Source organism: Haemorhous mexicanus, chromosome 8 (genome assembly GCF_027477595.1).
Source record: "Haemorhous mexicanus isolate bHaeMex1 chromosome 8, bHaeMex1.pri, whole genome shotgun sequence".
In the NCBI taxonomy this organism is placed as follows: Eukaryota; Metazoa; Chordata; class Aves; order Passeriformes; family Fringillidae; genus Haemorhous; species Haemorhous mexicanus.
The window spans coordinates 22,439,764-22,466,147 of record NC_082348.1 but is presented as its reverse complement, the minus strand read 5'-3'; the positions used below and the strand labels follow the sequence as shown (position 1 = coordinate 22,466,147).

At 37.2% G+C, this 26,384-nt stretch overlaps 1 protein-coding gene across 3 annotated transcripts in view; it reads left to right on the top strand.

The window, feature by feature from the left end:
• Positions 1 to 26,384, top strand: part of PDE11A (phosphodiesterase 11A) — a 110,230-nt gene that overhangs the window by 32,836 nt on the left and 51,010 nt on the right. For 2 of the 3 annotated variants that reach the window (XM_059853185.1, XM_059853183.1), the window contains exons 3-10: positions 9,801 to 9,890; positions 10,781 to 10,921; positions 12,725 to 12,789; positions 16,857 to 16,989; positions 19,359 to 19,434; positions 20,819 to 20,886; positions 21,246 to 21,338; positions 23,915 to 23,965. In XM_059853185.1, the coding sequence (XP_059709168.1) occupies positions 9,801 to 9,890; positions 10,781 to 10,921; positions 12,725 to 12,789; positions 16,857 to 16,989; positions 19,359 to 19,434; positions 20,819 to 20,886; positions 21,246 to 21,338; positions 23,915 to 23,965 (717 nt within the window). Of the gene's footprint in view, positions 1 to 4,899; positions 5,036 to 9,800; positions 9,891 to 10,780; positions 10,922 to 12,724; positions 12,790 to 16,856; positions 16,990 to 19,358; positions 19,435 to 20,818; positions 20,887 to 21,245; positions 21,339 to 23,914; positions 23,966 to 26,384 lie in introns of all 3 variants that reach the window. The other variant, XM_059853184.1, reaches the window with a different exon arrangement.

The window sequence follows — 26,384 nt, the reverse complement described above, 5'->3', positions numbered from 1 at the left end:
CTCAAACCACTAAGAATAGATAAGTTTCCTTCCAGCAAATTCTCTGTCACTTTACATAGTAACTCTTCTAAAGATATTATTACTATACAGTGCTTTTTTTCTTCCTCAGATACAATACCCTCAATGTGAGGGTTTGAGCTGTTTTGTTAAAGGGTTTATTCCCCTACTTCCTCATGTGAAACATTATCACAATGTAATGAGTACAGATTACAATATATGTTAGAAGTGCTTTTAATCAGGTCTGGAAATGCTATAACAGATACCAATTCAGATTTTCTAATTTGTATAATCAGATTCAAACAGCAACATGTGTCAAGTGTGTCCAGTTGTATAATCAATTCTGCTAGAATAAGAGTCTGTGCTTTTGCAGAAATATTGCATTCCTAAGAAAAAAATTTTTAGTAAAAATTATCCATAGAAAATACACTACATTCCTTACCATTATTTTTCATCTTAAAAAGTGGAAAAAAGAGTAAGAGCAACTCTCTGTAGAAATATATGTGGAGTAGACAGGTGCCACCAGCATGAAGTGCTGTGACACTCAGTACAATGTTACTCACTAAACAGACATCAATTCAAAATAGGCAAATGTAAAAGAACACTGGAAAATTTCCCAATGTTGAGGAGAAGCTCAATAAGATTATGTAAGGATATATGTAAAAAGTATGATGTGAATATGTTGTGTTGTGGTGCTTCTATGTATTGTAGAAGAAAGTGTCAAGGTATAGATGCATCTTAGTTGGAAGAGAGATACAAAATTATGTGATGAAAGGAGGGGTCACTTATGCTATTTGTCGTCCTTTGTGGAATATTTCCACTCAGCTGAAGATTTTTTCTGTTTGAGGGTAAAATTTTTGTTGCCTAAGAAACACTAGAGGCTCTCTGTTTGACAAGCAGCAGTGTAAGGGAATGCAGTTGGTATCTTGAGTTCCTGGCTTTCTTTTAAGCTGTCACCAGATTATGCATCTCACTTAAGAAAAATTGCTTCACATTTTTTTTCTAGTGAAACAGAACCAACCATTTCCATCCCCCTGGAACTGATGCAAACAGTGAGAAATTGGGTGAGCTAAACTTATTCATACCAGGCACAATGTAACCTGGTTGGTTAATGTGCTGGATTCAGGCTTTTGTGTTCCAGTTGGAGCTTCAGTTGGAAGGATTTTGCTGACATTGGCTCCTTCAGTCAGGCAAAAATGGCCACCTTGCTGAAAGAGGAGCTCAGCATGGCAAAGGATCAGGCTTCTGCAGTAAGTTCTGCCAGAAACATTTGCTCTTAAACCAAGCTCAATATGAAAAAAAGGCTACTGTTCAAGTAATTTCTTTTCAAAAATCACAAAACACATCTTGAAGTATGTCAGAGAAGAACCTGAATAAGAACTTACTAATATCATTGGAATCTCAGTGCAGACTGTTATATATAAATTAGCTAAATTTTTTCTTTGTTAAACTGCACAACAGCAGGATGAAGTTTCCCTCATGACTCTACACAACATGTCCAGTTGTGGGCTCCCCAGTACAAGTGTGTCCATGAAAGCACTGGATAGAGTCCAATAAAGGTACAGAAAGAGGATTAAGGAACTGAAGTGTCTCCCCTGTGAGAAAAGGCTTAGGGAGCTGGGACTGTTTAGCAAAGAAGAGAATGCTCATGGGGGGATCTCATCACTGTGTATGCATGGGGGATGGTGTGATACCAGGATGCACAGCCAGACTCTTTTCAGTGGTGCCAAGTGACAGGACTAGAGGCAATACATACACTTAAACATGGAAAACTCTGCCTGAAAGTCAGGATACACTTTTTTTTATTGTGAGAGACAGACAAGTTGGTCAGAGAGGTTGTGAAATCATCACCCTTGGAGATACTCAAAAGCTGTCTAGACAAAGTGCTGAGCAAAAAGCTTTAGGCAGTGCTGCTTGAGCACAGAGTGTTGGACCAGGTGACCTCCAAAGGCCCCATCCAGTCTCAGCCAGTTTGTGACTCTGGTCCTGTATCTGCACTGTGGCTCTAAAGACAAGATTTTAATCCATACAAAAGTGAAAGAAGACATCTTCATCCAGTTATGGATAGGTCAAGAATTAGCAGAAGTAGTTTTCAGTTTGTGTACTCTAATACTTATGGTCTGCAGGAGAATGTAAGTAAGTTAAGTAAGTGGATAAACCTATTTCTCATCATAAACAAGAACTGGGAGTGGTAACTGAGTTGTAAGTAGAACTGTGACATGAAGATGATATTCTCATTGTATTGGATGCATGTGGAATTTATCTCTTGGTTTCAATGCCATTCAGTTAGCATGGTCAATTATTATATATATTGTCTGCCAGATGACAGATGAGTGCAACTTGAAATGGTAAGATCAAAGCCTGCAATTGTGTTGTAGGAAAGACAGCTTTGAGGTGATACTTACTAATTCACCTATGCCAATTTAAAGTTCTGATCTGCAATTCCTGTTTTTAGCACTGGTAGTATCAGTCTTCACAGCTCTCACTTTGCCAGTACCAAGATCTTCCCAACTCACGCAGTGACATTTATAAATCTGGTTCCACTGATTCAAGCATAGTGGAAGCCAGGAGTCTTTCCAAAATTTTGACAAAATCTTTCTTTGTGACCTTTTTTCTCCCTTCAGATATCAGTTAATTTTTCTTTGGCTCAGTTTTGCTGTCTCTAGATAAAAATTACTACCTGACATTGCTGCTGTAAAACTTTGTTCATGGTCTGCCAAAGTGCTTTGAGATGCTGAGATTTAGGCACTGCAGAACTGCCTGCCTTACATAACAGCTGCAGGCTCCTGTGCCTGGGGGCTGGCCTCTAGTGACTCCTCTTCAAACAGGGCAGAGCAGAGCAGCCAGGCAGTAACAGCCCCTCTTGGTCTCTCTGGAAAGCATTACACAGGTGAAATGTCCTCTGTGAATCATCTCAGCTTGATTTTTTTGGTTTTTTAAAGGTGATGATATGATTTAGATATTTCAAATATAACCGATATTGATCTTTTGAATGAGAGGAACTTAATTTGTGGGTAGGAGTTGTGGTTTTGAAGAATCATGGCGTGTTGTGATTCTTCTTATCCCTGTTAGTTCAGATGAGCTAATAAAAGCTGCTTAGGCTCAATGTGCATTTGCTGAAGCCCTGGGGATAAGTGCCAATGCCAGGCCCTGGCCTTACAGGTGCTTACACTGGCATGGTGATGCTCCTTACCTGCTACCTCTGCTCTTTTTCAGTTGATACCCTTCTGACTTTAATGGAACAACTGTCATTTCTTGTGTAACTTTTTTCCTCCTCTTGTCCTCATTTTCTCTTCTGGAAATCCTGGCTTATAATATCACATGTTGAATAACTGAGTGGCAGTTTGATGTGTTTGCTGGGATGGGGCTTGTTAGTGGGCATCACTGATTCAGGTTTGTGTAAAATATAGAGACATTGCCAGTGAAAATAGCTGGATTTTGCATGTAGGAGATTAGATGATGGGATCCCAGAATAGCAGACATTTTACATATATTTATTTTTGGCTTTCTAGTCTTTAGCAGAAATTTTTTCATATTTCAGATTAATTTGGGGCAACACCATTTAAAATGAGGTGCTGTTTATTTATGGTGCAGTAATTCTTCTTTTCACTTTATACTGAATACTAAATTTAATGTAATGTTAAAATGTTTATTTCATAGCAAATATTGTTAAAAATAGGTTTAATAGCAACTTCTGATGTTTTTGGTTTTTTGACAGTATAATTCAGCATGTCTTGTTTAGATTTCTTGAGGTTCACACCTTGGTAGTAAAGGGAATAATGGATAATATCTAGCTGTACAGTGACTGGGTCAAGAAATGTTCAAATACCTGCCAGAAAAGATAAGATTAGTAGATGTGTTCTGACTGTATAAACACTACAGGTGTATTATTATAAATCAAGTTCAATGTGTTGACTTGTTTTCCCAGTTTAAAGACCTTGGGTGCATAGCAGAAAAGAGAAGATGAGGTTGTGTTGAACAACTAGAGGGCAGTGATGGGGCCTGCAGAAAAGTCAGAGTTGGGCACATTTGGCTGCACTCCCACCCCTTCCTGCCCCTTGGTCCTGCATGCAGCAGTCTCTCAGTGCCATGGCTTGTGAGGACAGTGACCTACATAGGAGTCAGGTTTTTAAACTGTAATAAGTCTGCTTCTACCAGAGACATGTTTTGTAATCTGTCTGGTGACGCAGTTATCTAGTTTGAATGTGTGCCAGGAATTCTGTGAGGCAGGCAAGTACAGAGGCAGTGCTGAAGGATTGCTCCCATGGTCCTTTTCAGGCTGTTTACAGACACCAAAATCTTCCAGAGTTAAAGAGTGAGCTTTATAGGGCAGAGATGCTGCTGTACGTTTGCAAGCATTAGCGCTTTTTTATGGTACTGCATTAATAACCACATGCAAATACAAATTAAAAAAAAAAAAAGAAAAGAAAAAAAAAAAAGGCAGTAGAAGATTGGCCCAGGAGCCTCTGCAGGTTCAGTGATACACACAGGAGCTACGTGCCCTGTTTGGGTGCCTGTAATTCATGGAGTGTTTTTACCAACCAATTGTTCTTTCCATGCTTGGGGTGGAAAAATAACTTTGGTAAATATTTCTTAGAACTGTGAACTTAGATGACAATTAGATTTTATCAGATGTGTGGCTAGCCAGACCCTGCACAGCTGGCAGGAGGGAATGGAATTTGGATGAGCACTTGTGTTTAACCATTTTGCAATTGGATTTGGTTAACTGCTTTCAGAATTCAGTAGAATATTTCACTCTCTGAACCTATTTTGAACACATTAGGAAACGTTTTAAAGGGCAGCTGGCTTCCTGATTTGGTTTCAAGTATGTCCACCATACATTTATCACTTTAAACTATAGCAAAAACTTTTCCTTTGAAAGGACTTCTTTTCTCTTTCTAGGAAGGCTGTACTAGCTCCTTTCCCCACAGGCTCACCAAGCAAGCTGTGTAAAGAGAAGTGGCTCCTGTGGCCGCTAAAGAAAGCAACTGAACCAGACAGGCATTTGCTGAGAGCTCAGCCTGGAGTTTGTGCCAGAGTGAGTACACAAGCATTACTGAGAAGCTTCTTTCTTCTGTCAGACCTCAGAATTGTTTTCTTTTCTGACCACAGGCAGGGGGTGCTTGGAGAGTGCCAGAAGCCGTGAGTGAGACTACATTGGATAGGGATGGCAGCGTGAGCTCTCGGAGAAGGCTCCGTGAGGCCAAGCCGCACGCGGGGGAGGCAGGCTAAATGTCACTGCATTTGCTGAAGCTGAAGTCAGGGCTGCTTTCCAGCCAGCAAGCTCACATTTTACCTCTGCAGTGTGCTGCCATTGCAGCACTGGCTGCTTTTCACCATTAGCTAATAATTCTCTGCATTGCAGGTCTGCACCCATGCAACTTTGTTGCTTTTATACTTTACTCTCATAAGAGAAAATTTCAGTACTTAGTTCCTGTGAGGCACACAATTCTAGAAAATAGCCTTCCTTTGCAGCTGGAACCAGCAGGGGTTTTTCTTATGCAGCAAGGGAAGAGTTTGCAGATTCCATAAGGACCCTCATCCCCAGGCTGTGCAGTGGAGGGAGAGGTGGTGTTTCTTGCTAACATACATTGTCAGAAAGAGCTTGGCCAGAGGTCTCCTTCCTTTTTCTGATGATAGAAAGATTTGTTCATGTGGGAAGTGATTGTGCAATCCATACCCAGATGATGAAAAGAAACCCTAATTTTTAGCAGTTCAGAGGAACACTAAGAAGTATTTTATTAACTTAGGTATTCTATGTCTCATCATCTATGAAAAGCTGGATGAAAGGAAAATGAGTGTCACATCTCAAGACATTGTGCTGCTGTAGTGTGGGTGTCCAGATGCTGATGTGCCCAGACAACTGTGTAACCAGGTGTGGAACTTTTGACCTGTAAAACTGTCGTCATGAAGAGGAAACATATGGAAGACTGCCCTTTAAAATTCTGAGGGAGCACTGGTGTGTTTATGAAGTGATGCCATAAAATAAAAGTATCCACTAACAAGCACAGTTTGTAACTTTCTTGTCCTAGTATTTAATACTGCGGAATCTAGAAATGCTTCATACTTCCAAATATCAAGCTCCTGCTTCAGTTATTGTTGTGGATTTGAAGGTCTAACTTTGGGGATACAGTTCTGGAGGTGTGTGGAGATACTAAAGCAATGGAATTATATCCTGGGGGAAGCCAACAGTAACTGTGGTCAGGGCAGACATCTGATCTTACTGGTGTAGTTTTGAAGTAAAGATAAGTAATCTTCAAAACCTAGCTGAAAATGTAAGTAGTTCCCTAACTGAACACTGAAATTTCTTGTGATTATTCTGTTTGTTTCCTTAGTAGCTGTGTTTTAATACTCCTAGCATACAATAATGAAATAATAGAATTTTAAAAAGAAAAAAGTGGAATACTGAAGATTCCCATTACTACTACTTCTTTTCCTACCCTGATAAAATATTGGACAGTTTGTGAGTTCAGCTTTTTAGCTTTTGAATGTTGCTGTGAATTTGTGAGGTGAGGTTAGCTGCTACCCAAGGAATCTTATTGGAGGGTTAATTAAGAGAAACTGGGCCAGGTCACCTGGACCCTGAATGTTCAAGTAATTCACAACAGAAACTTATTAACCTGAAGTTACTGTATCTGAGTACCTTATAGTTGTCATGAAAAAAATCCAACAAAAACTAGTGTCTTTCAACATCTCATCACCTTCCTTAGGTTGTTACTCAGCCTAAACTCCATTTTTATGAAATGTACTATTACATACTTACTGATGTGTTTATCAATATGTCACATAGAACTGTGATGAATCATTGCAACTACTCCTTTTAGACAAAATAATTTAATGAGGCACATCTGTTAAGCCTGTTTTTGATTTTTTTAAATTCTGCCTATTTGCTTTCTTAGAAAATCCCTTTAGTAAATCTGCAGAATATTTCCCTTTAATTAATTCAAAATAGATGTGGAAGGAAATTATCTTTCAGATATATTCCCTTTTGCTTCAAAACTATTTTTTTAATAGCCTTCAGTTCAACAAAGGGAAATTACTTTATGTACTTCAGAAGGGTACACTGGATGTTTTTCCATGAGCTTCACACAAATACTTTGTGCAATGGTGTAATGGAAGCATGCAGTACACTGAACCTTTGGACCAGTTTTTACCTTGGAGCACCAGGAAATTAGTAATTAGTTATCTGTCACTTAAAAGGAGGGGGAAAGGATGTGCCTATCTCATGGTATTGTGCCATTTCCTCAACTTTTACATTCTCTTTGGAGGGAAAATCCCTGAAGTGTGAATCTGGCATAAAAATACCAGCTGTGGCTCAGACAGATAAGAGTTAAATATGATGTTATTCCATATTTGTATGGAGTGTCCATAGTCAAAGCATAAACATGTTAAGGTGCTTGTAAAATTGTCTCAATACTGCAGATCTAAATCTGTAACCTGAAATAATAATGCAATAACTGCTTTCTATCCCATTAAGCAATTTTGGTTTTAAAAGGTCTTACTTAAAATTAAGCTACCATTAGAAATATCTTCATTCTTTGTGTACTTGGTGCTGCATTACAACTTGCCAAAAGAGGTTTAAGGAAAAGTCACTTTGACCATTCAGAGAGTACACAAGAGGAAGAACAGCAGGCTTTTGTTTTGTCAATTTTAGGTAAACAGGAATAATTGAACCACAGGGTGATTCCTCTCTACCTGACAGTTTTATTCTTGGTTTTTTTCTTCATAATTGTTGACATTTATTTATTTCTTCTGCTGGTTTTCCTAAACAACTTGGTGTCTTTCTTAATTGTGCTGCTCCTTATACAATTAGTTTGAGTGGTGACAAGAGTGATGTATATCAGTGGCTTTCCAAGCTCTTAAGATGTCATAAACCAGTGTTTTATGGATGTTCATTTCTGTGTATAGATCCAGCACCTTGGACTTTGGGTTCCAGAGACCAGTGGTTTTCAATATTGCAAGGTTTTATATTCTTTTCACTAAAAATACATTTTTGCTACCTGGTTTTGTGATGTCTGAAGGATCATAAGCTCCTCTTGTGCTTTCCTTTGTCACAAGGCCACATTAATTTTGGGAATAGAGACTCCAGTGTGGAGACGATAAATCCTAGTATTTACCTATTAAGTAAAAATGTATCCAGTCTCATTAAGGTATTCAAAATTTCATTAAAGGCCAGATTTTTCTTAAATTAACTTTTTCTGCTCTCATCTCTTACTTGGCTGTGGATTTTAGTACTATTACAAGAAAATATAGATAGCGAAGTTTTTTGTTTCATTTGGCAATAAAAGCTAAACCGAAATATGCAAAATTCTCTCAGAGAAACTCTGACCATTAAAAAAATTAATCCCTCTTATCAGTTTTTTCCATTTGTACTTTATTTTTCGTTTTGTGTACTCTGTCCTGTAGATCTGGTGTGATAGTTGGCTATTTTAATTACTGCCTTTTCAGAAAGGTGAGTGTTTGTAGAGTCTAAAGTGTCATTTGCTGTGATGGGAAAAGGATGAAAGTAGGGTGTTTCCAAATTAGCAGTACAGGTGTGCACCCTTGAAGTCTGCAGTTACTGTGACAGAGTGCCAGGTGTAAAGGTGCAAAATGCAGAGGATCTGAGGATCCTTTCCAAAAGCTCACCATTATTCAAACACAGACTAAGCAGGTATGGAACCAGTGGAATGCTCAAGGTAGATAAAATATAACAGCAGTTGCTGCTCTTTCTGTTCTTCTGGGTTCTTTCCTCAGATAGTCTCAATAGCCCACGTCTCTGGGTTGGCAGTATTTTTCTAATTAAATAGAATTTCAAAGACAAATGCCACTCTCTTAATGCCAAAATTTGTCACAGACAGGATTTCTTACAATAGACAGACCAAAGTGAAGAAAGGTTAGCTGCTGCAGCATTCTTTTGGCTCTGTAAACAGCAGAGTGCCTCAACTCCACTGGCTTTACAAAATGTTAAGGCTATTCAGCAGCTGTAAAATTTACTATAAGTCTCAGACCTAAGCCTGGGAACCACTCAGGAGTGACAGTATGTTACAGATTTCTTACCAGTGTGTCGCTTAAAAATGCTGGGTTTGTACTTTGATCCATTGTCATCCTTGTGAAGTGCCAGTCCCACAGGTATTCAGCTGTTTGGCTGGTCCAGTTTACTAACTTCACACAGCCAACCTAAAATCATCTTGGGCACCTCAAACTATGTTCCCAGTCCCTCCTTTTCAATCTTTTTTAATGTATGATGATACATTAAGGCCCAGTTTTTCAAGCATGTTCTTTTAACTTTTTGTTTTAACCTTCTTTGAGAAGACAGTCAGTTTTCTGACTAATAGTGTAGGATCAATGTGCTGTGTTCCACTGTGCAGGTATTCTCCAAAATCTATGTACTCCAGATGTAGAATTCCTCAACAGGAATGTGACTCAAACTTGCTTCTTGAGCTCAGAACAAAAAAAACAGTTCAGAGAAATAAAGAATATTTTTCTAGGGAAGCTGTACTGTCTACAGTAATTTAAAATAGTCTTCAGAAGACATTTTATAGAGTTGAGAATCCACAGATTCTCAGAGAAATTGTGGTGGACCCAGACTTCTGGGACCTGTAAGCTTAATTGTATTTGTTCTTTCCTAGATATCTGATCTCTTACCATGCATCTGATGTGCCTTGGCCATGATAATTTTGTTTTGTGTTTAGTGCTCTGCTGAAGAGTGAGCTGAGACCTTCCTGTGATGCGTCCCCTAAGTTTAGGTCTCTTTACTAGTAAGAAATTGCTATAAACAATTGCAGTTGTTTTTAATGACTGCAAGTTTCTTTCCATACTAGGTGATGCAGATGTACCTCCCCTTCTGTGGGATTGCCATATCCAATGCCCAGCTATTTGCAGCTTCAAGGAAGGAATATGACAGAAGCAGGGTAAGTGCAAAATGTATAGTGGACCAACACCAAAATTTAGTCTTTTGTTCCTGCAGGTTCCAGCTATGCATATGTGTTTGCTAAGCAGACAGTTCTATTTCAGAAACTTGTGTTTTCAAAAGATCCCTGTCTTGATCAAGGCAGCAAGCAGAGAGTGTGGGAGGGAAATCCACTTGTAGTGGTGGCTGTGGCTTCCTGATGTGAGCTCCACATCTTGTGGTGCTGAAACAATTGCATTTGTGGCACAGACGGTGCAGGAGAAAGTGTTACCTAGGCACAGATTCAAGCTCTCATAAAATTCTACTCATCCCAAGCCTTTGCCATTCTGAATTTTTAATATTTAGTTCATGTGCAAATAATGTGGATATATCTTTATAAAATTTAGCAGGGGAAAAAAAGCCCTATATGTGCAGGGTTTTGACAGCATGTCTCCATAGAATACACACTCATGATTGCTGGTGCTGTGCATGCATTGGGACAGGAGGCTCTGAAGTGAAAATAATGCTCAGCTCCCCTGTCATTCCCTTGTCAGAGAGGTCTTTTATTTTTTGAAGAAACAAAAAGGTAATTTTGAGAGGTTTTTAATAATAGTTGGCTTCTTTTTTATCATCTTTTCTGCAATGACAGGGAATTATATTTTTGTTAGTTTGGATCACAGGTCCAAAACTTCAGTAGAAATACCTCTGGTAGTGTTGAACCTGCTATTCCTTGACAAAATATTAAAAAGTCATTTCAATTTTGTTGCCACAGTCATTAAGAACTTTCTTTGAATGAAGATTTCAATGGATCACTCATATAAAATCCATCCCAGATATAACACCTCCTTTGCAATGCTCCATGTATTTATTAATTCTACAACCAATACAAGAGTTTTCTGTCCTTGTATACAGGCTTTACTGGAAGTAGTGAATGACCTCTTTGAGGAACAGACTGACTTAGAGAAAATTGTCAAGAAAATTATGCATCGGGCCCAGACTCTCCTGAAGTGTGAGCGGTGCTCAGTGTTACTCCTGGAAGACATTGAGTCACCAGTAAGTAGAGCTGCATGCCATATGTCAGTACAGAACAGCAGGTGAATTTCAGCGTGTTGTTCCTAAATGTAGGTTAGGTACATGCTGAAACTCCATCAACCCCCCTGTTGTGTCTCTATCCCAGTATCCTTATAGTGTGATAGCAGTAAGCTTTTGCATTGAGCAGGTGAAATGGAAATCCAACTTTCAGAATAATTGAAGTATTTTTGGTTTTTTGCAATTACTCTACTTGACCCATGAATAATTATTTCATTGCAGAGCTCTGTTGAACAGATGGATGTAAACTGTATGAAAGTATTTGACAGTTTTGACAGGGGCTTTCACTGGGACTTTGCAGTACTGATATTCTTAGGGTATAAGAGCCTCTTAAAACATATTTGAAGTTTTTATGAGTATTGGTATTAGTAATAAATTAAGTGGCTGCCTTTATATTGGTGGCTCCCTCCAGTGTTTTCAGGCTATTCAATTTAAGCTACCCTCCTTTCCACTGATTTGAGAAGTAGTTGAAGGATAAAACATTGTTTGTAATATCTTTTTTTTTCCTACCCAAATATTATTTTTGTATTCACTGGTTCTGCAGTTAATTATTTGTTGCTGGGCTTTGACAAGTCAGAGACAGAATTGTAAATTTGTTTGTATGGCTGAAAAAAATCCCCATTCTTTTCCTTGGAGGAAAGATATGATTCACATTTCATTTCAGTTAATAAAAATTAAGAACTTTCAATGGTGTATGGCCTAAATTATACCAGCTTTCCTAAAAGCAAGATCAAAGTTTTTATTTCACTTATGTTCTCTACTATAGAATTTTAATGTTTCTGGTTAATTTTCTCTTTCTAGATTACCTTAGCCACGCCCTCCCCAATTTTATAATTCCAATATATAGTTCTACTACATTCTTATGAAATGTCACTGTGTTTATAAGAATAATATGATTATTATTTTTCACAGAAATGTCCATTGTGTTAGGAAGTTGTGGGTGGCAGTTCATTTTTCTGCTCTTGGTACCATTTCTGCCTTTGAGCTTGGAGGGGCTTTTCCCAAACCACAAGCAATGAGTTCTTATTCCTCTAGACAAAATTGTGAAATATGGACAAAAATCTTAAACTTTTTCTAGATGGTCATAAATCTTAGGTTAATTTGGAGTAGGAGAATAGCATCTTACTACACACTTGGTAATTTTTACAAGTGGCAAAACAGTTATTTTCCTGAGTTTCTCCTGTTTGGAGGGTTAACATATATTTAAAAATAGATCTCCTTAGTGTAACTCAATGTCTGACCATGTCTAAAATACTGTCATTTGTACATTGTGCAGGAAGCTTTTATGATTCAGAAACAAAGTGAAGATGGGAACACATCCAAAAATAAGGCCTCTGTTCTGTGTCACTTTTTGCCACTCCTAAGACATTTCACTTATATGCTCCTGACACATTTGTTCAAGTGTGATTGGTTGCAGTTAGTAATGCAAAGCTGCCTTTCTGTTTATTTTCCTATATTAAAAAATTAAAGTTTGAGTAAAGCTCCATAATACATGTCCCAAAAGCCTTTAAAGGGAAGCATATATATTTGTGGAAAAGAGTTTTCTGAGGGAATCTAAAGATATCACTTGATTTGATATTGATTTTTAGGGAACTGTCCACAGGGTGTATTTTAAACATGAATTCTCCATTGAGAGAATAGAGATTTGTACTTTCATCCTAAGACTATTGGATAAAAATACAGTTTAAGCAGAGGAATCTTACATTACTGTTTTCTTAGATGTTTATTCATCTTAACAGGAATCCTAAGTTACTTCTTTTGTGACAGGTGGTGAAATTCACGAAATCTTTCGAATTGTTATCTCCAAAATGCAGTGCTGATACTGACAACAGGTTAGTGCTCATGTCTTCTGTGGTTATGGGTCACTACATTTTTCACATAGTTTTAAGTTTTGCTTGGTCAAGATTTTCTTTTCTAATGGAACTTTATGTAGATTTGATTGAAGAGTGTGAGCCTACTTTTTTTTACTCAGACAAGACACCTGCTTGCTTCAAATGGAGGCTTGCTTGAATAAATATATGTGCCTATATTTTTTTATTTATGTATGTTTGTGTGTGTATACATGCACTAATATTGGATCAGTGTCTCAGATAAGAAACTGGGGAAAACTGATTTTTTTACAGTTGAACTCATTGATAACACGAAATTGTTGTTTTGTGTGATTAATATAGAAGTAAAAATTACAAAATTAATTTAGATTGCTAATCTCTTACAAAATTGCTTTCCACAGTTGTGTTGAGAGGTTTCCAGTAAAATGTTATTTGTGCTGTTGTCAAATTGGAGAGCCTAGAAACCGCAGAGCATATGTATTTCCCAGAAACTGTGTTCCTGTGACTAAATCTTGTTTGGGAGCCCAGTCAAAATGGAAGTATATGTTTTGCTTAGTAGGATCTGTAAACACTCTTAAAGGGCCAATTTTAAGTAGTAAAAGAAAGATTTTTGTTTCGTGATTTTGTTGTATCAATCCCTGCAAGGTTACACCACTGGTGGCAGTTCATATAAAATGTCCTATATACATAAATGAGGGGATGAGGATTCAGGGCTATTGTGAGAACATTTCTTCCATCTTTCAGGGCTCAGTGTTTATCACACAGGTTTTATGCAGATTAATTCATACTGATTCTGAAGGAGAATTTTCCATATCAAATGGCTGTCATGGTGATAAACCTTTTCATGGATTGATTTTGCATCATTAGAAATGGGTAGTGTTAGAAGATTTCTAAGATGTGCAAGCTCACATCAGAGTCCAGGGTTCCACACAGAAATATGAGTAGAAGCTATCTCCTTTCCATGTCCTGATATGGGAATGGTGAAGCAAATGGAAAACAAGCAATAAAAAATAGGAAGATTTAAAAATGAATAAATAATCTGTTGATTCATCTGGGAATCACAAGTTGCTTTTGACAAAGAGTCTAAGAGTAGCAGTTGGTCTTTCCTAGGGGGTGAAAATACATTTCTTTTTTCCAGGGACAGGAGTATGAATCAAGGAATGTGGTTGTTATTCCTGTTTTTCTCAAACTTGATCTGTAGCCAGATTAGTCAAAACAATGTAGAGTGGTATCAAGATAACCAAGCTGGCTCATTTCTTGTTACCATAGTTATATTAGCATGTTGCCACAAAGCAGTTTGTAGTAGCCTGCTCTGCTTGTAGTCAAGTCAAGAATATTTTAACTTTATTCCAAGACATGAATAAACACATAACCTTGTAGCTAGTCGTTATAAGATTCATAAAGTTCTATTTCTGTCCATTTTAATATAAAAATGTAACACTTTTTCTGTGATTATTTTCTCCTGTGGAGAGTGAAGTTGCTTTTACAAAGACCAAGGTTAGACTTGCAGATATGATGTCACATTTGGATCTAGCACAGGCACAGCTTGAGTTATTGGCACTATTGTGAAAAAATAAAGGTTATTTAGAATACAGAACAATGCCTTGAGCCCTTGACATTTGAGCATTTTCCTAGTGAGTTTTGCCCTTTTCATTCTGCACTCTGTAGCTGTAACTGATGTAAAATCATGAGACTTCTCATGTGGGGAAAAAAATGGCAAGATGAGTTTCTTCATCATTACAGCAGTTAAGAAAAACATTATCTCTTTGAAATTTTAGTTGAAATCCAAAGACATTTTAGGCTGAGAACAGTTCTCATTATGTTTTATCTAAATGAGAAAGAAGATCTTAAGACAACATTTCATGCCCTAATATACTTTCTCACACAGTTTTAGAAGATGGCTTTTCTTTTGCCCTCCATAAATCTGCATGATAACAGCTCACCTGTTAAATGCCTAAATATCATAATAAATACTCATACTTATTTTCTTTGCTGTTGTTTGTAAAGAAATACCTTGCAAGGCCACAGTTGCCTTTCTCTGTTCAGTTTCCAAGTTTTTATCACACACCACAATCAAGTTTGTTTATTATCCATACTGGCACACTGCTGCTCTTGTTTTTCCCAGCGATTTTCTTCTTGATGTACAAGTTTGCCAAGTCCCCAAAAAAAAAAAATTTGAAAAAATTTGAAAAAATTTGAAAAAAATGTTACATAAATGTTAGAATCCTTGGGGGCTCAGTTCTGGTATGATCTAGACCAAGATGAGCCTGATGGAATGTGCTGTGGAGTGTGCCTTTCCTGCACAGAAGCAGCAGTTCTGGCAGATGAGATTCCATTTCAGCAGGTAGCTGAGATGACAGCTCTCTAATCTGGGTACCAGTGGCAGTGGACAAGTCTCCTGCCTGGGCCAGAGTATGAATTGTGTGGTCAAAAATATCTGTGCTCCTTCCCACTTGGGCTGGCACAGAGAAAGTGCTGAAATCCCTCAGCTGTTTTACTGTCCCTGGGATGATGTGCCTGTCTTCTGGAGTATGGGTAGAGTGCTTGTTAGGAATGGAGAGAACATAATAGAACCCACTTTTAAAACTTATTTATGAATGTTATCTTGTTTCTTTTACTTGAATTAATTTGCTGCTTAAAATGCTTGACAACCATAATGCAGTCCTGATGTATGTGACTTACATGATAATATCATTCAGATAAGTTATGAACTGGGAATGATGCATTTGAAATTAGATCCTTATCCTTAAAGATTTTTTTGCTTCTGGAGTATTTGAAATAAATTAAATTATGAATTAAATGTTAAATTATAAATGTGATTTTTTTTACTTAGCTTGAAACCCATTATATTTATGTAAAGGTCTCTGTCAAAGTGTACACGTAATATTTATTACAGTAACTCAAAATTCTTACCCCAAATGAAAGTGGATTTCTTTAGATTTCTGTAAATCATTATTATTTTTACTTATAGTCTTTTAAGAATATTAAGTTTTCTTTTACATGAGTGAAGTAGTTGAATTAGTTTCCAGAAAATCAATGCAGTCAACAAAAATCAATCCTTTCACTTTGATTGAATCTTCAAGGGTTTTACTGTTCAGCTGCTTTCATTCATGAGGAATGCTTCAAGCCTCAAACTATTGTAGTCTTCTCCACAGCTTCTTAGTAGCTTTTTCCTAAGTAATGTTTCTCAGGTGTTAATAATTTACCAGTTTTCTTCTCAAAACTAAGACAACAGGCACTTTTTTATTATTCAGTCATGAGTAGCCAGACATTGCCAATGTCAAGTACCTGCCTGAAATAAGTCTAAGAGAACTTTCCTGCTGATTAGGTGAGGTATGACGTGAGGAATTTAAGGTCTGTTAAACACTGAGTTTTCTGAGAAGCTGCAGTGGAGTGTGGTGAGTTGAGGCCATCATTTTAGTGTCTTATGCTCATTTAGTGATAGCTCTCTAGCCCCTTGGTAACTGACAGAAGCTCAACCAGGAAAATAAAAAGGAAACCTTCATGTCTTGTGTGACTACTTAGATCTCTACCTGCTGTAATATACTTGCAGTTTTGATTTAAGACTTATTTAATGATCCCTTCTTCAGCTATTCAGATATGGCATTTCAGATACTGAAATTTTTTAAAAAGTCATTTTGACAGAAAAATTACTGAAAATAAAAATTGAAAATGTCACAGATTATTAGATTAATTTAAAAACTCTTAAAAGTATATATTTTCAGGGAACTCTACAGAAATTATTTTTTAGAACTGTCTGCTTTTCATGAGCAATCCTGTATCCTACAGAAACTTAGAACATAATCCACTGTTGATTCATAGGTGAAATCTATCAAATATTTTATTTACTTCAGACACCAATGCTGTTTTCAACAGAAAGAGTTATGTAAAGGAGAGAATTTTTGAGGTACCATTTCAATAATACCAAATTATTGTTCATAGTTAATTTTTGGTAACCATTAATAATTGTGAATGGTTCTGCTATTCCTATTAATGTGCATTTATGACATGCTGGACTTGCAATTAATGTTGACTGTATTCTTTTCTTCCCTTGCCCTGCATTTGGATAGTTTCAAAGACAGCGTGGAAAAATCGTCTTATTCAGACTGGCTAATAAACAACAGCATTGCTGAACTCGTGGCTTCCACAGGTCTCCCAGTGAACATCAGTGATGCCTATCAGGATCCCCGCTTTGATGCTGAGGTGGGAGATTTTTACAAATGGAATTAATTAGATATTACTTTGGAGCATCATGACTAATATAAAAATTTTGGTTTTATATCAAAGTGGCAGTGACACATGTGAATATTTATTTTGTATTATTTTTTCTATTCAGTAAGTTGTCCTTCTGGTCTTCTATGGTTTTATACTGCAAACACAGATCACTGAATTAGGGTATAACTTTGAGCAGTTTGTCCATGATTCTTTTTTTTTTGCTGTTTATAAGTGATTCCCCTATCGATAGCCATGATATTTATGCAAACTGATTTTTATTGCTGAAAATTTGTTGGTGTTCAGTGTTAGCAGCACCAGTGTTGTTAGCTGTTAGGGTGACTTGGGCTGTACACAGACAGAGTGTGAGCAGAGCTGCTATCCAGAAAGACAAATGTTGTTTGTGATCTAACTTAGCCAACCAACAGTTTAATTTGCTCAAATACACCCTGGATTGGGTACTTCTTCAAGATACATTCACTCCCAATACAAGTTGTTTGTGTATCTTAAGGTATTCATTTCCTATTAGAAAGGTGTAGCTACAGATAAAAATGTAAGTATACTTAACATCTAAATAAATGTTAGAGGTGTGTGGAAGGACAAAATCTTCACTGAATTCTAATCCAGCATTACTGTGGAGGACTTGGCCAGCACTTGGACAGCACATTAATCACAGCCTTGGTCAGAAAGCTTCCCAAAATATATTACTACAGTAAATGTTCTTGGAAGTGTTTCGTGTTGAGAGTTTGCTTGGTTCCAATTTTATTCCACATGTCATTAAAGGGATTAACTCTCAAACCAGCAGAATTTTTTGAAACAAGAAAATAAAAGGGGCCTGCTGTAGAAGTATAAAAGAAAACTGCATTGATGTTAATCTGTTCAGAATTGCAAGAAGTACAATTAATGCCTGGGGTGTTTAGATATGCTAACTTAAAGAACGCCAGTCCTTGATGTTTGCAATCGTACTTGTATTATATCATCTCCTGAATAATTCAGCTGTCTCTTATTTGTTTCACAGTTAGTTCTTTCCAAGTCAGAGGCACTACCCAGTGTATAAAAAGAAAATTATACAAAGGGCAATAATCATTTTCTTTTGATGGGTTCCTATGAAAATTTAATTCTTAAATTCAGTCTTTCTACTCAATTATTTCTACAGACAAGAGTAGTAAGAGGAACATAGTATCCCTTATTACTTAGATAGAATCAAACATATATTTGTAGTTATGAACAGAAATTCTGTTCTCTACTTCTGTTGAAAATCATCTCTTATTTTTTTCTCAGAACATTTCTTTTCATCTGCAAATGTTGATGCTCAATTTTCAACTTGATCAAGAATTTAATGCAAAAGTATTTTGCAGTTCATTTTAAGACATACATTTTAATCAACTATTGCTCCATTCCCATGGATTTTAGGTGGCACTCCACACCAGTTTCAGTGATGAGTTCTGAGTATCTACAAATAGGCAGTAATCTAATTAAAACCTGAGTTACAACTTTTGCTAGCTAGGACATCACAGTGATCCCATCCTCCTTCCCATATATGAATTATTGCTGGTCTTTTAGTTTTCTTCTATTAAAGATTGCCTGTAGCAGTGGCAGTTTTAGTAAGAGAACATCTCCTGATCTTCTGTGAGTGGACTCATTCCACTCTCTGATCTCTTTTGAACTGTTTTCTGTTCACTAGATTTCAAAGCAGTGACACTAAAGAATAAAGCTTATTAATTGTAGAAAAGAGAGAATCAGTGAAATTTAAAATAAATTGTGAAGTTGTATACTGTATTAGCTAGAAAACAATAAATGAGGCAGTAAATTGTCATTGGAACAAAAGGACCAGTTATCTCAAATCTAGGGCTTGGCTGCATCCTTACATTTTTTACTAACTTTCACTTCTGCACAATTCCCTACTTACTCTCACCTTTCTTCTGAAAATGTGTATTTCCTGTAAGCCTCCTTCTACAGCTGCCTTGCTAAGTCAGATTTCAGTTTGACAACTGGGAAGGGTCCTTCTAAGGCAAATTTGTTCAGTGAAAGTTCTCTCTACTAATCCACTAGTGTAAGTAATCCAAAATTTGTCTGGACATTGCCTCAGTTATAGTTTGTCTTTAGTGCCAAATCAGAGTCAAATAGTGCAAGCTCAATGTGGCAAAGATGCCAATGTTTGTATATTCTTTGGCAATTTTTAGAATAAGCCTTATGACTTTTGGTTACTGTGGATGAAGTTTCAGCAGATTTTTTTTCTGAGAGCTGATTCATATGAAATGACATTTATAATGTAAACTTACTCCTTGACATTTCTATTACTATGATTTTAAAAAATGATAACAGCACTACTAATGGAAGCTCTCATTTCTACATTTTAGGCTGACCAAATTTCTGGCTTTCACATAAGATCTGTTCTGTGTGTTCCTATATGGAACAGCACTCACCAAATAATTGGTAAGGTTTCCCTCATGGCTGCGTAATTTTTGTGCTAATGTAAATGTAGTTTTATCTTTTTAATTCTGTGTTCCTTTACCTTCTTTTTCCCAGCTGAATATTGTTAAGAAGTTACAGTACCTAGGATGCATGCTAAGTATACAAGAAGGGATGTTTTGACTTCAATACTGTATGGACTTTTTCAGCTTTCCAGCTGTGTTGTTGTTAAGTTTTATATTGTACTCAACTTCAATAAGATGAAAACAATAATTCTGACTATATTAGTGAAAAATGTTTTATATGCATTGATGATTTCCTTGGGTCTCATTCTTTAGTACACAGGCAACTGTCTGCAGTCAAGCTAAGTGTTCATTTCCCTCTAATGACAAACTGGGTGCAGTCAGGGAAGATTTCCTGGAGGGGCTTGGCAGTGGTCAGAGTTGCGTGTTGCAGTGGTGGTTGCTGGATCAGAATGTGACAGAGTTTCAGAGGATCTTTGATAGAATTCTTTGCAGCACTGCTACACCAGCAGTTGGCCCTGTGTTATTACCTGCTTTTGGCACAAAAAGGAGTGCTTGTAAATAACAGTGCCAGACTCCTCTGCTAATGCTCCTCAGAAGAACTGACATCAAAGCAATAGCAATTTATACTGGCAGGGCAAGAGCAGATCCCTGTGCACTGTGGCTGCCAGGGAGAGCTGAGATCAGAGGTGCACTGCTGAAGGCACTTGGTGTCATGCAGGGTCTTGGAGCTTCTTTAGCAGAGGTGATGTGGGAGTTGAGCCTTTTAAAAATAAGTCTTGTTGTTTGTTGTGAACAGTGCCTTATCTTCAAGAATGAGAAATAATTTGAACTCCTGACAGTGCATTAGTCTTATAGTATTTTTCTAAGGGATTATTGTAGCTAAATGAAATAGAAATGTTTGTTGTAGAAACCAGCATAAATTCAGAAAATGCATTTTTTCATTGGCTCAGTAAATTAATGAACCAGTGATGAGTATAAAAGGGTTTATATACCCAGGTGGTGCTAACCTAAGATTTTAGGAATGAAGGCACTGATTCAGTAAATTGTATGGGTAACTCCAAATTTTTAGGACAACTTATGTGATTGCTGTTAGCAAAGTGATCAAGATCTTTCTCAAACAGACCTTAAACCTTTTGTGAAAAGCACTGTGAGTAACTTTTAGATTTGCAGTATTATACTTAGAGAGTAAAGCATAACAGCTGAAAGTGCTAGTATCAAAACAATCAAATTATTGCACATCTGTGTCTAATTATTTTCAGAATAAATATTTGCACTTTGCTTTTCAGTTTGAAATATGTGGTTTACATTTTACCAATGAATAAAACATTCTGCATTGTGCATTATTGAATGAAGATTCTAACTCATATTAACTCTTTCTAAAGGGGTAGCTCAAGTGTTGAACAGGCTTGATGGGAAATCCTTTGATGATGCTGACCAGCGACTGTTTGAAGTAAGAGGCATTCAGTTCAGCATTAACACACATTTCAGTAGCATTTGGTATTTCTCAGTAATCTGCTTCAGTCCACTCCAGGGATGGGGGGAGAATATCTTGTCTATATTTGCAGTTTGACATTAATTCTCAGAAATCCTCACTTGGAAGGTGGCATCCTAATTAAAACAAGTTTCTGGCATCTAATCTCTCATCTGGAGGCCAGTGACTCACCTGCATTCTTAAAATAACCTGTTTAAACATGATTATTCCTAATATTTCCATGCAATTTCTTTTAATGATTAAGGCAGTGTTCATCTTTTTGCTTGTATTATAACTGATTCATAATTGACTCTCTTTTTTCTCTTTTTAAATTTTAGGCTTTTGTTATTTTTTGTGGCCTGGGTATCAACAACACAATTATGTATGACCAAGTGAAGAAATCCTGGGCAAAACAGTCTGTGGCTCTTGACGTATGTGTACATCTTTGTGAAACCTTTTCTTGCTCCTAACTCTCACATGTAAAGAAGCCCACTATGTTTTTACAAACTATGATTATTTAAACTTCTCTAATGAAATTCAACAATGTAGCACAGTGGTCTATTATATATCTGGAGATTTTAAACATTATCATATTAAAAATAATCTTGGTGAGAAAAAGCCAGGAGTTTTGAGGATAGCTTAAGAAATTTACATTATTTCTACTACAACAATAATTAAGAGCAGTTTGAATGAAATTTCAGATCTTTTGAAAAAAGCATTATGCAAGACTGAATAATCTTAAGACATTGCTCTGAGGAAAGGGTAACATCACTGAGACAATTGGTATTGTTTTAAATTTCACATGTGATAAGAGAAGAAAATCATCTAGTTATCCCTGTTGTGTGCAGCTTTTACCTGTGTAATTCCTTTGAGTTTCTCCAACACTCACCATTATAATACGAACCACAAAAATAGCATTGGCCTGAATGAGATATGAAATTATTTCTATTAAAAGAAAAGTCAAACCCAACTGAATTACTGTAAAGAGGCTTTTTTTTTTTCCTCTGAGGTTTGAGATATTAATCTGCATTGTGGGGTTGCATCCTGTGCTGCACACAGGCCTGTTAAGGCTTTCCAAAGTCAGTAAAACCCTTGGTGTTAGAAATCCTAAGCATAAGTGGCTTTCTTTATTATTTGTATATATCTACCCATGTAGGAGGAAAAGTTAAAAGCTTACCTTTTCAGGCCTCCTGCAAGATCCATTATATTTCACATGTCATAGTCCTGAATAAGTCTTCATATGTCCCAGGTATTTGTGCAATATGACACCTAAGAATGAGTGCTCCTCCTGGCAAGAAAAGCAAGCAGTGCTAGATGTCACACACAGATATACAGGGATGAAACTTCACATAGGAGTTTATTTTCTACTGAAATAAAAGAAAATTAAATATTTTTTGTTTAAAATACAGCTTCTTTCTTTGATCTAAAAAAAGACTAATAACCATATAGCTTACATGTTGAGAGTAATTCTTTCTATAAATGGGCAACAGCTCTTGATTATATTTGCATAAAGTGATGGAAGATGCAGGAGAAAAGTACTGAACACTAGAATGGTATGAGATGAAGGACTGTGGATTTTCACTTATAGAATACTTCATTAGTATTTATGTATTTATCTATAAATGGCACTTGAAAATTACATTGATATCAGATGTAAAATAAATGAACTTCTCATATATCATAATAAGATTCTTATCCAAATATGCTGATACAGATTTTCATATAGTATTCTGATAAGGTTTACTAATAAATAGAAGAGCAAAACATAAATAAATTATCAGGAAAGTTTGCCATGATTCAAAGCCAGGCTAAATACTTTTTTTATACTGAGGACACAAAGTTTGCAAATTTATTTAAAGATTAGATTAATAAATACTTAGGAAGATTGTTAAAATCTAGAGGGATATAATGAATACAGATCAAGGAGAATTTTGTTGTTAAGTGTAATCTGTCATAGCGTAAGATATAATTTGACTAATCTTATCAGTTTCTGGGAGAAGTTGCAGTGTGGTCAGACAGAAAAAGAGGTATTATTTGAGAAAGGACATGATGTACAGAACAAATGAGTTAATGTTTTTTATTTATTCTTTTATAGTGGAGGAATGAATTCCTGTTACTGTAAAAGGTGGCATCTCTTAAACTGATAAGAGTAAATATGTCTTGGGACTTACTGCCACAAGGTGTTGCAAATCAACACCCTGTGAGACCCCGTTTAGGTGTTTGTTTGAATAACAGAGACATTCACAGGTGAAAATGATTTCCAAGTGAGAAGCCTGTATCAAAGCTGTGGCACATCAGCAGGTCAGGTGTTGCAGTGTGGGGAAGGACCTGTCCTTGCTGGGACTGCTCTGGCTAGGGGGGCTCCCTCATGGACCTGCAGCTTGTCCCATGCACAGCCAGACCATGGTGGGTCCAGAACACAGGATGGCTCCTGCACCTTCTGCAATGCTTGTTCAGTGTCAGTATCAACCCAACAGGATAGAATGTACTACATATAAATGGATGCATACTAAGAGGTAATAAGAGCAGGTGTGCAGTACTTTGTACATTTTGTTTGATGCTGCTCTCTGCAGAATGGTATTGAAGAGAATGTCAGACCCAGCACAGAGGTGCTGATGATTGGATGCAGCAATGTGCCACTAGTATAGGCATTAAAGCTTTTCAGTGTAGCAAAAGGCATTATTAAAAATCCATAAATCTACTGTTATTTTTACATTAAATTATTTCTCTTTTGATTGTAGAACTTCAGGAGAACAATGTAGGAACCCTTATAATATTAAATTACTTACTGTTCATTATACCCTATAAAATTCCCTGCAGTATAACTGCCAAATGTATGCCTGATAACCTGTAATTAGCTATTACATGCTGTCAGTCAGAACAGAATTATCACACAAACGCTAATAAAATTTGCTTTCAACATAACTGATTAGACTGCAGTACAGAGCCCTGATACTGCTACTTGACAAGTGTACAAAAATGGTTTTTATCTTTTGTTCTGGGGCAGGTGTTGTCTTATCATGCAACATGTTCGAAGGCAGAAGTTGATAAATTCAAGGTAAGATTTAAGTTTTTAATATACTAATTTCTGAAACTATAACTGTAAATTAATATTTGTCTAGATTATCTGAGGGAAGTTTTACATGATAAGCAGAAAATCTTAATTAAAAATTATTTACAATGTATATATTACATGTAAGGCTGTTAAGCAGGGAAGGTGGAAAGTTTCTTTCAAAGTTTCTTTCTAAAGAAAAGCAGTGGTGGGTGCACAGCAGCAAAGTCCCATTGTCCCAGCACCAGCTACTGGAACTGCATGTGAGCATGGGTTTGGTGGCCTCCTCAGCAGAAACCATCACAGGGAAGTCATACCATGTAGGACATAAGTGAGAGACTAGAGAAAAAGAAAGGCGCTGAGACTTAACATGCTTATAGTGTGGAAGCTGCCCTGGGTCTACTAAAAAAGTAGAGCATTCATTATCCAGATGGTGCATAAGCTCAGAAGGCTGGACAGGAAGGTGAGGGATCTTCTAACTCCTGTAAGCACCCTTGGCAGAATGTGGAAGTGATGTGTTCTGAGAGTAGCCCTGGTAGGGACCAATAATGACATGTTCTCACTGAATCCTGCCTTGTCATGGGCTAGAAAGTGGGGGGAACAGTCACTTTCATCACTGCCAGCACTCCAGTGCTGCTTTTGTGATAGACTGTTTGTCTTCTCCTGCTTGAGGAGGCACTTGGGAAATTTGGTGATGCTTCTCTTGGCTATGAGGAGGCAATGCTGGTAAGAGGGCTCCTCAAAGCTCCCATGAGAGGGTATCACTGTTGGTCTCCTGGACATACAGTGCATCAGAGACTGTAGTGAGGTCTGGGAAAGAGATCTGGACTGCTGTAACTCCACATTGATGTCACTCCCTGCTCTGGAGCTCTGGCATCTGTCTAGCTGAAAAATAGCTGTTGGGTGGTTATTTTGACACTTGGCTGTCAGGCTGCAACCTGCTTTCTGCACCATGGGGATGGCTGTGATGAAAGGGGGAACGGAGCTGATCCTGCTGAGTGATCTGGGCTGAGGAAGGGCAGCTCTTGCTAGTTAATGAGTCTGTAGGTTCTTGCCCAGATGATGGCTGTGCCTGGTATCTGTATCAATACCTGGTGATAGGAGTGTAATATTCTCCCTCCACTGCAGTTACTGGTACAGTTACCCACACTTGTGTATGCTGAAGATGAGATTACTGAAGTATTGCTGAAATCAGCATGCTTAAAGATCATCCAACACTACAGAAAGTACTTGTGTGTGTGCAGTAAGTTGCATTTAGTGTTTGGCAAAAAGAGCTGAACACTGTTGAGAAAGAGGAAAGAAAGGGGTAAAGGACCATCAGTTTTCTTGTGTTTTGCTTTTGTATTTCCATTTACCTTAGAATACACATCTGTAATACAGTTTCTATGACTCTCAGGATTCCACCAGTATCTTTGTATGTACAAGAGGGCCATACTTGATTTCTGTCAGCCACTGAAAGACAACTCTCCTTCACAGCCTCTGTAGTTGAAATAACAGCCTGCTATGTTACTCTTTGGACTCAGATGCTCATGTGATGAGAAGCTATTCTACTTGTTTTCCCAGGTGACTTCTTGACAAAGAAATGTCTTTTCATTATCCATTTACCTTGAAGGCATGCAACTATCCATTTAATGGCTAATAATAAGGTAAAAGGAAATGAAAAACATTTATTTGTTAATAATTCCAAAAGACAAGTGTCTTATAAAGAACATAGATGAGAAAATAAGGAACAAAACCAAGCAATACCTAAAGTAAGTTAGGCTATTTTTTCAGAAAAATTGTCCCTTTTCTACATCTATATCCAGCTGTCTCACTTTCAATTCCTGACAAAATTCCTCTCAAGTAGTTTTTGTTAATGCTTTTGCACCACGGGACGTGAACAAAACAAAAGAACAAAAACCCAGAGAGCTCATCCCAGAGAGGGCCATCCATCTGTGGGATGAAATTGCTCCCATCTCCCTGCTTACAGCTGGCCTCCCTGTTGAGGTCTCCCAAAGCATCCTACCCTGAAATCACTGCTCTTTTCCCTGTTTGTTCTATTTTGTTTAAGCCCTTTGTTATATTAGGATCATCTTCTAGACTTGACTGGCTAATAAACCATCCCTCCCTCTGGGGGTGTTTGGGGCTAAATGTGTCCCCTCTCTCGGTGGTGATTTATTGGCAGGTGTCAGAGCAAACGTCTTTCACAATTTACCCAATGTCCTGCTTCACTCAGAGCAGAGGCACACACACAACAGAAACATCTAAATGAGAGTGATGCCAGGAGATCACTCTTGGCTCCTGACTGACACAACACCCAGCAGTAATTAATGACTTTGGAGTGACAATACATTGGATTTGACAACTTCTCAACCTATTATCCCAAACATACTGTAACTGGATCCCAGGATCTTGGAAATAATTACATACTCTTGTAAGATTTTTC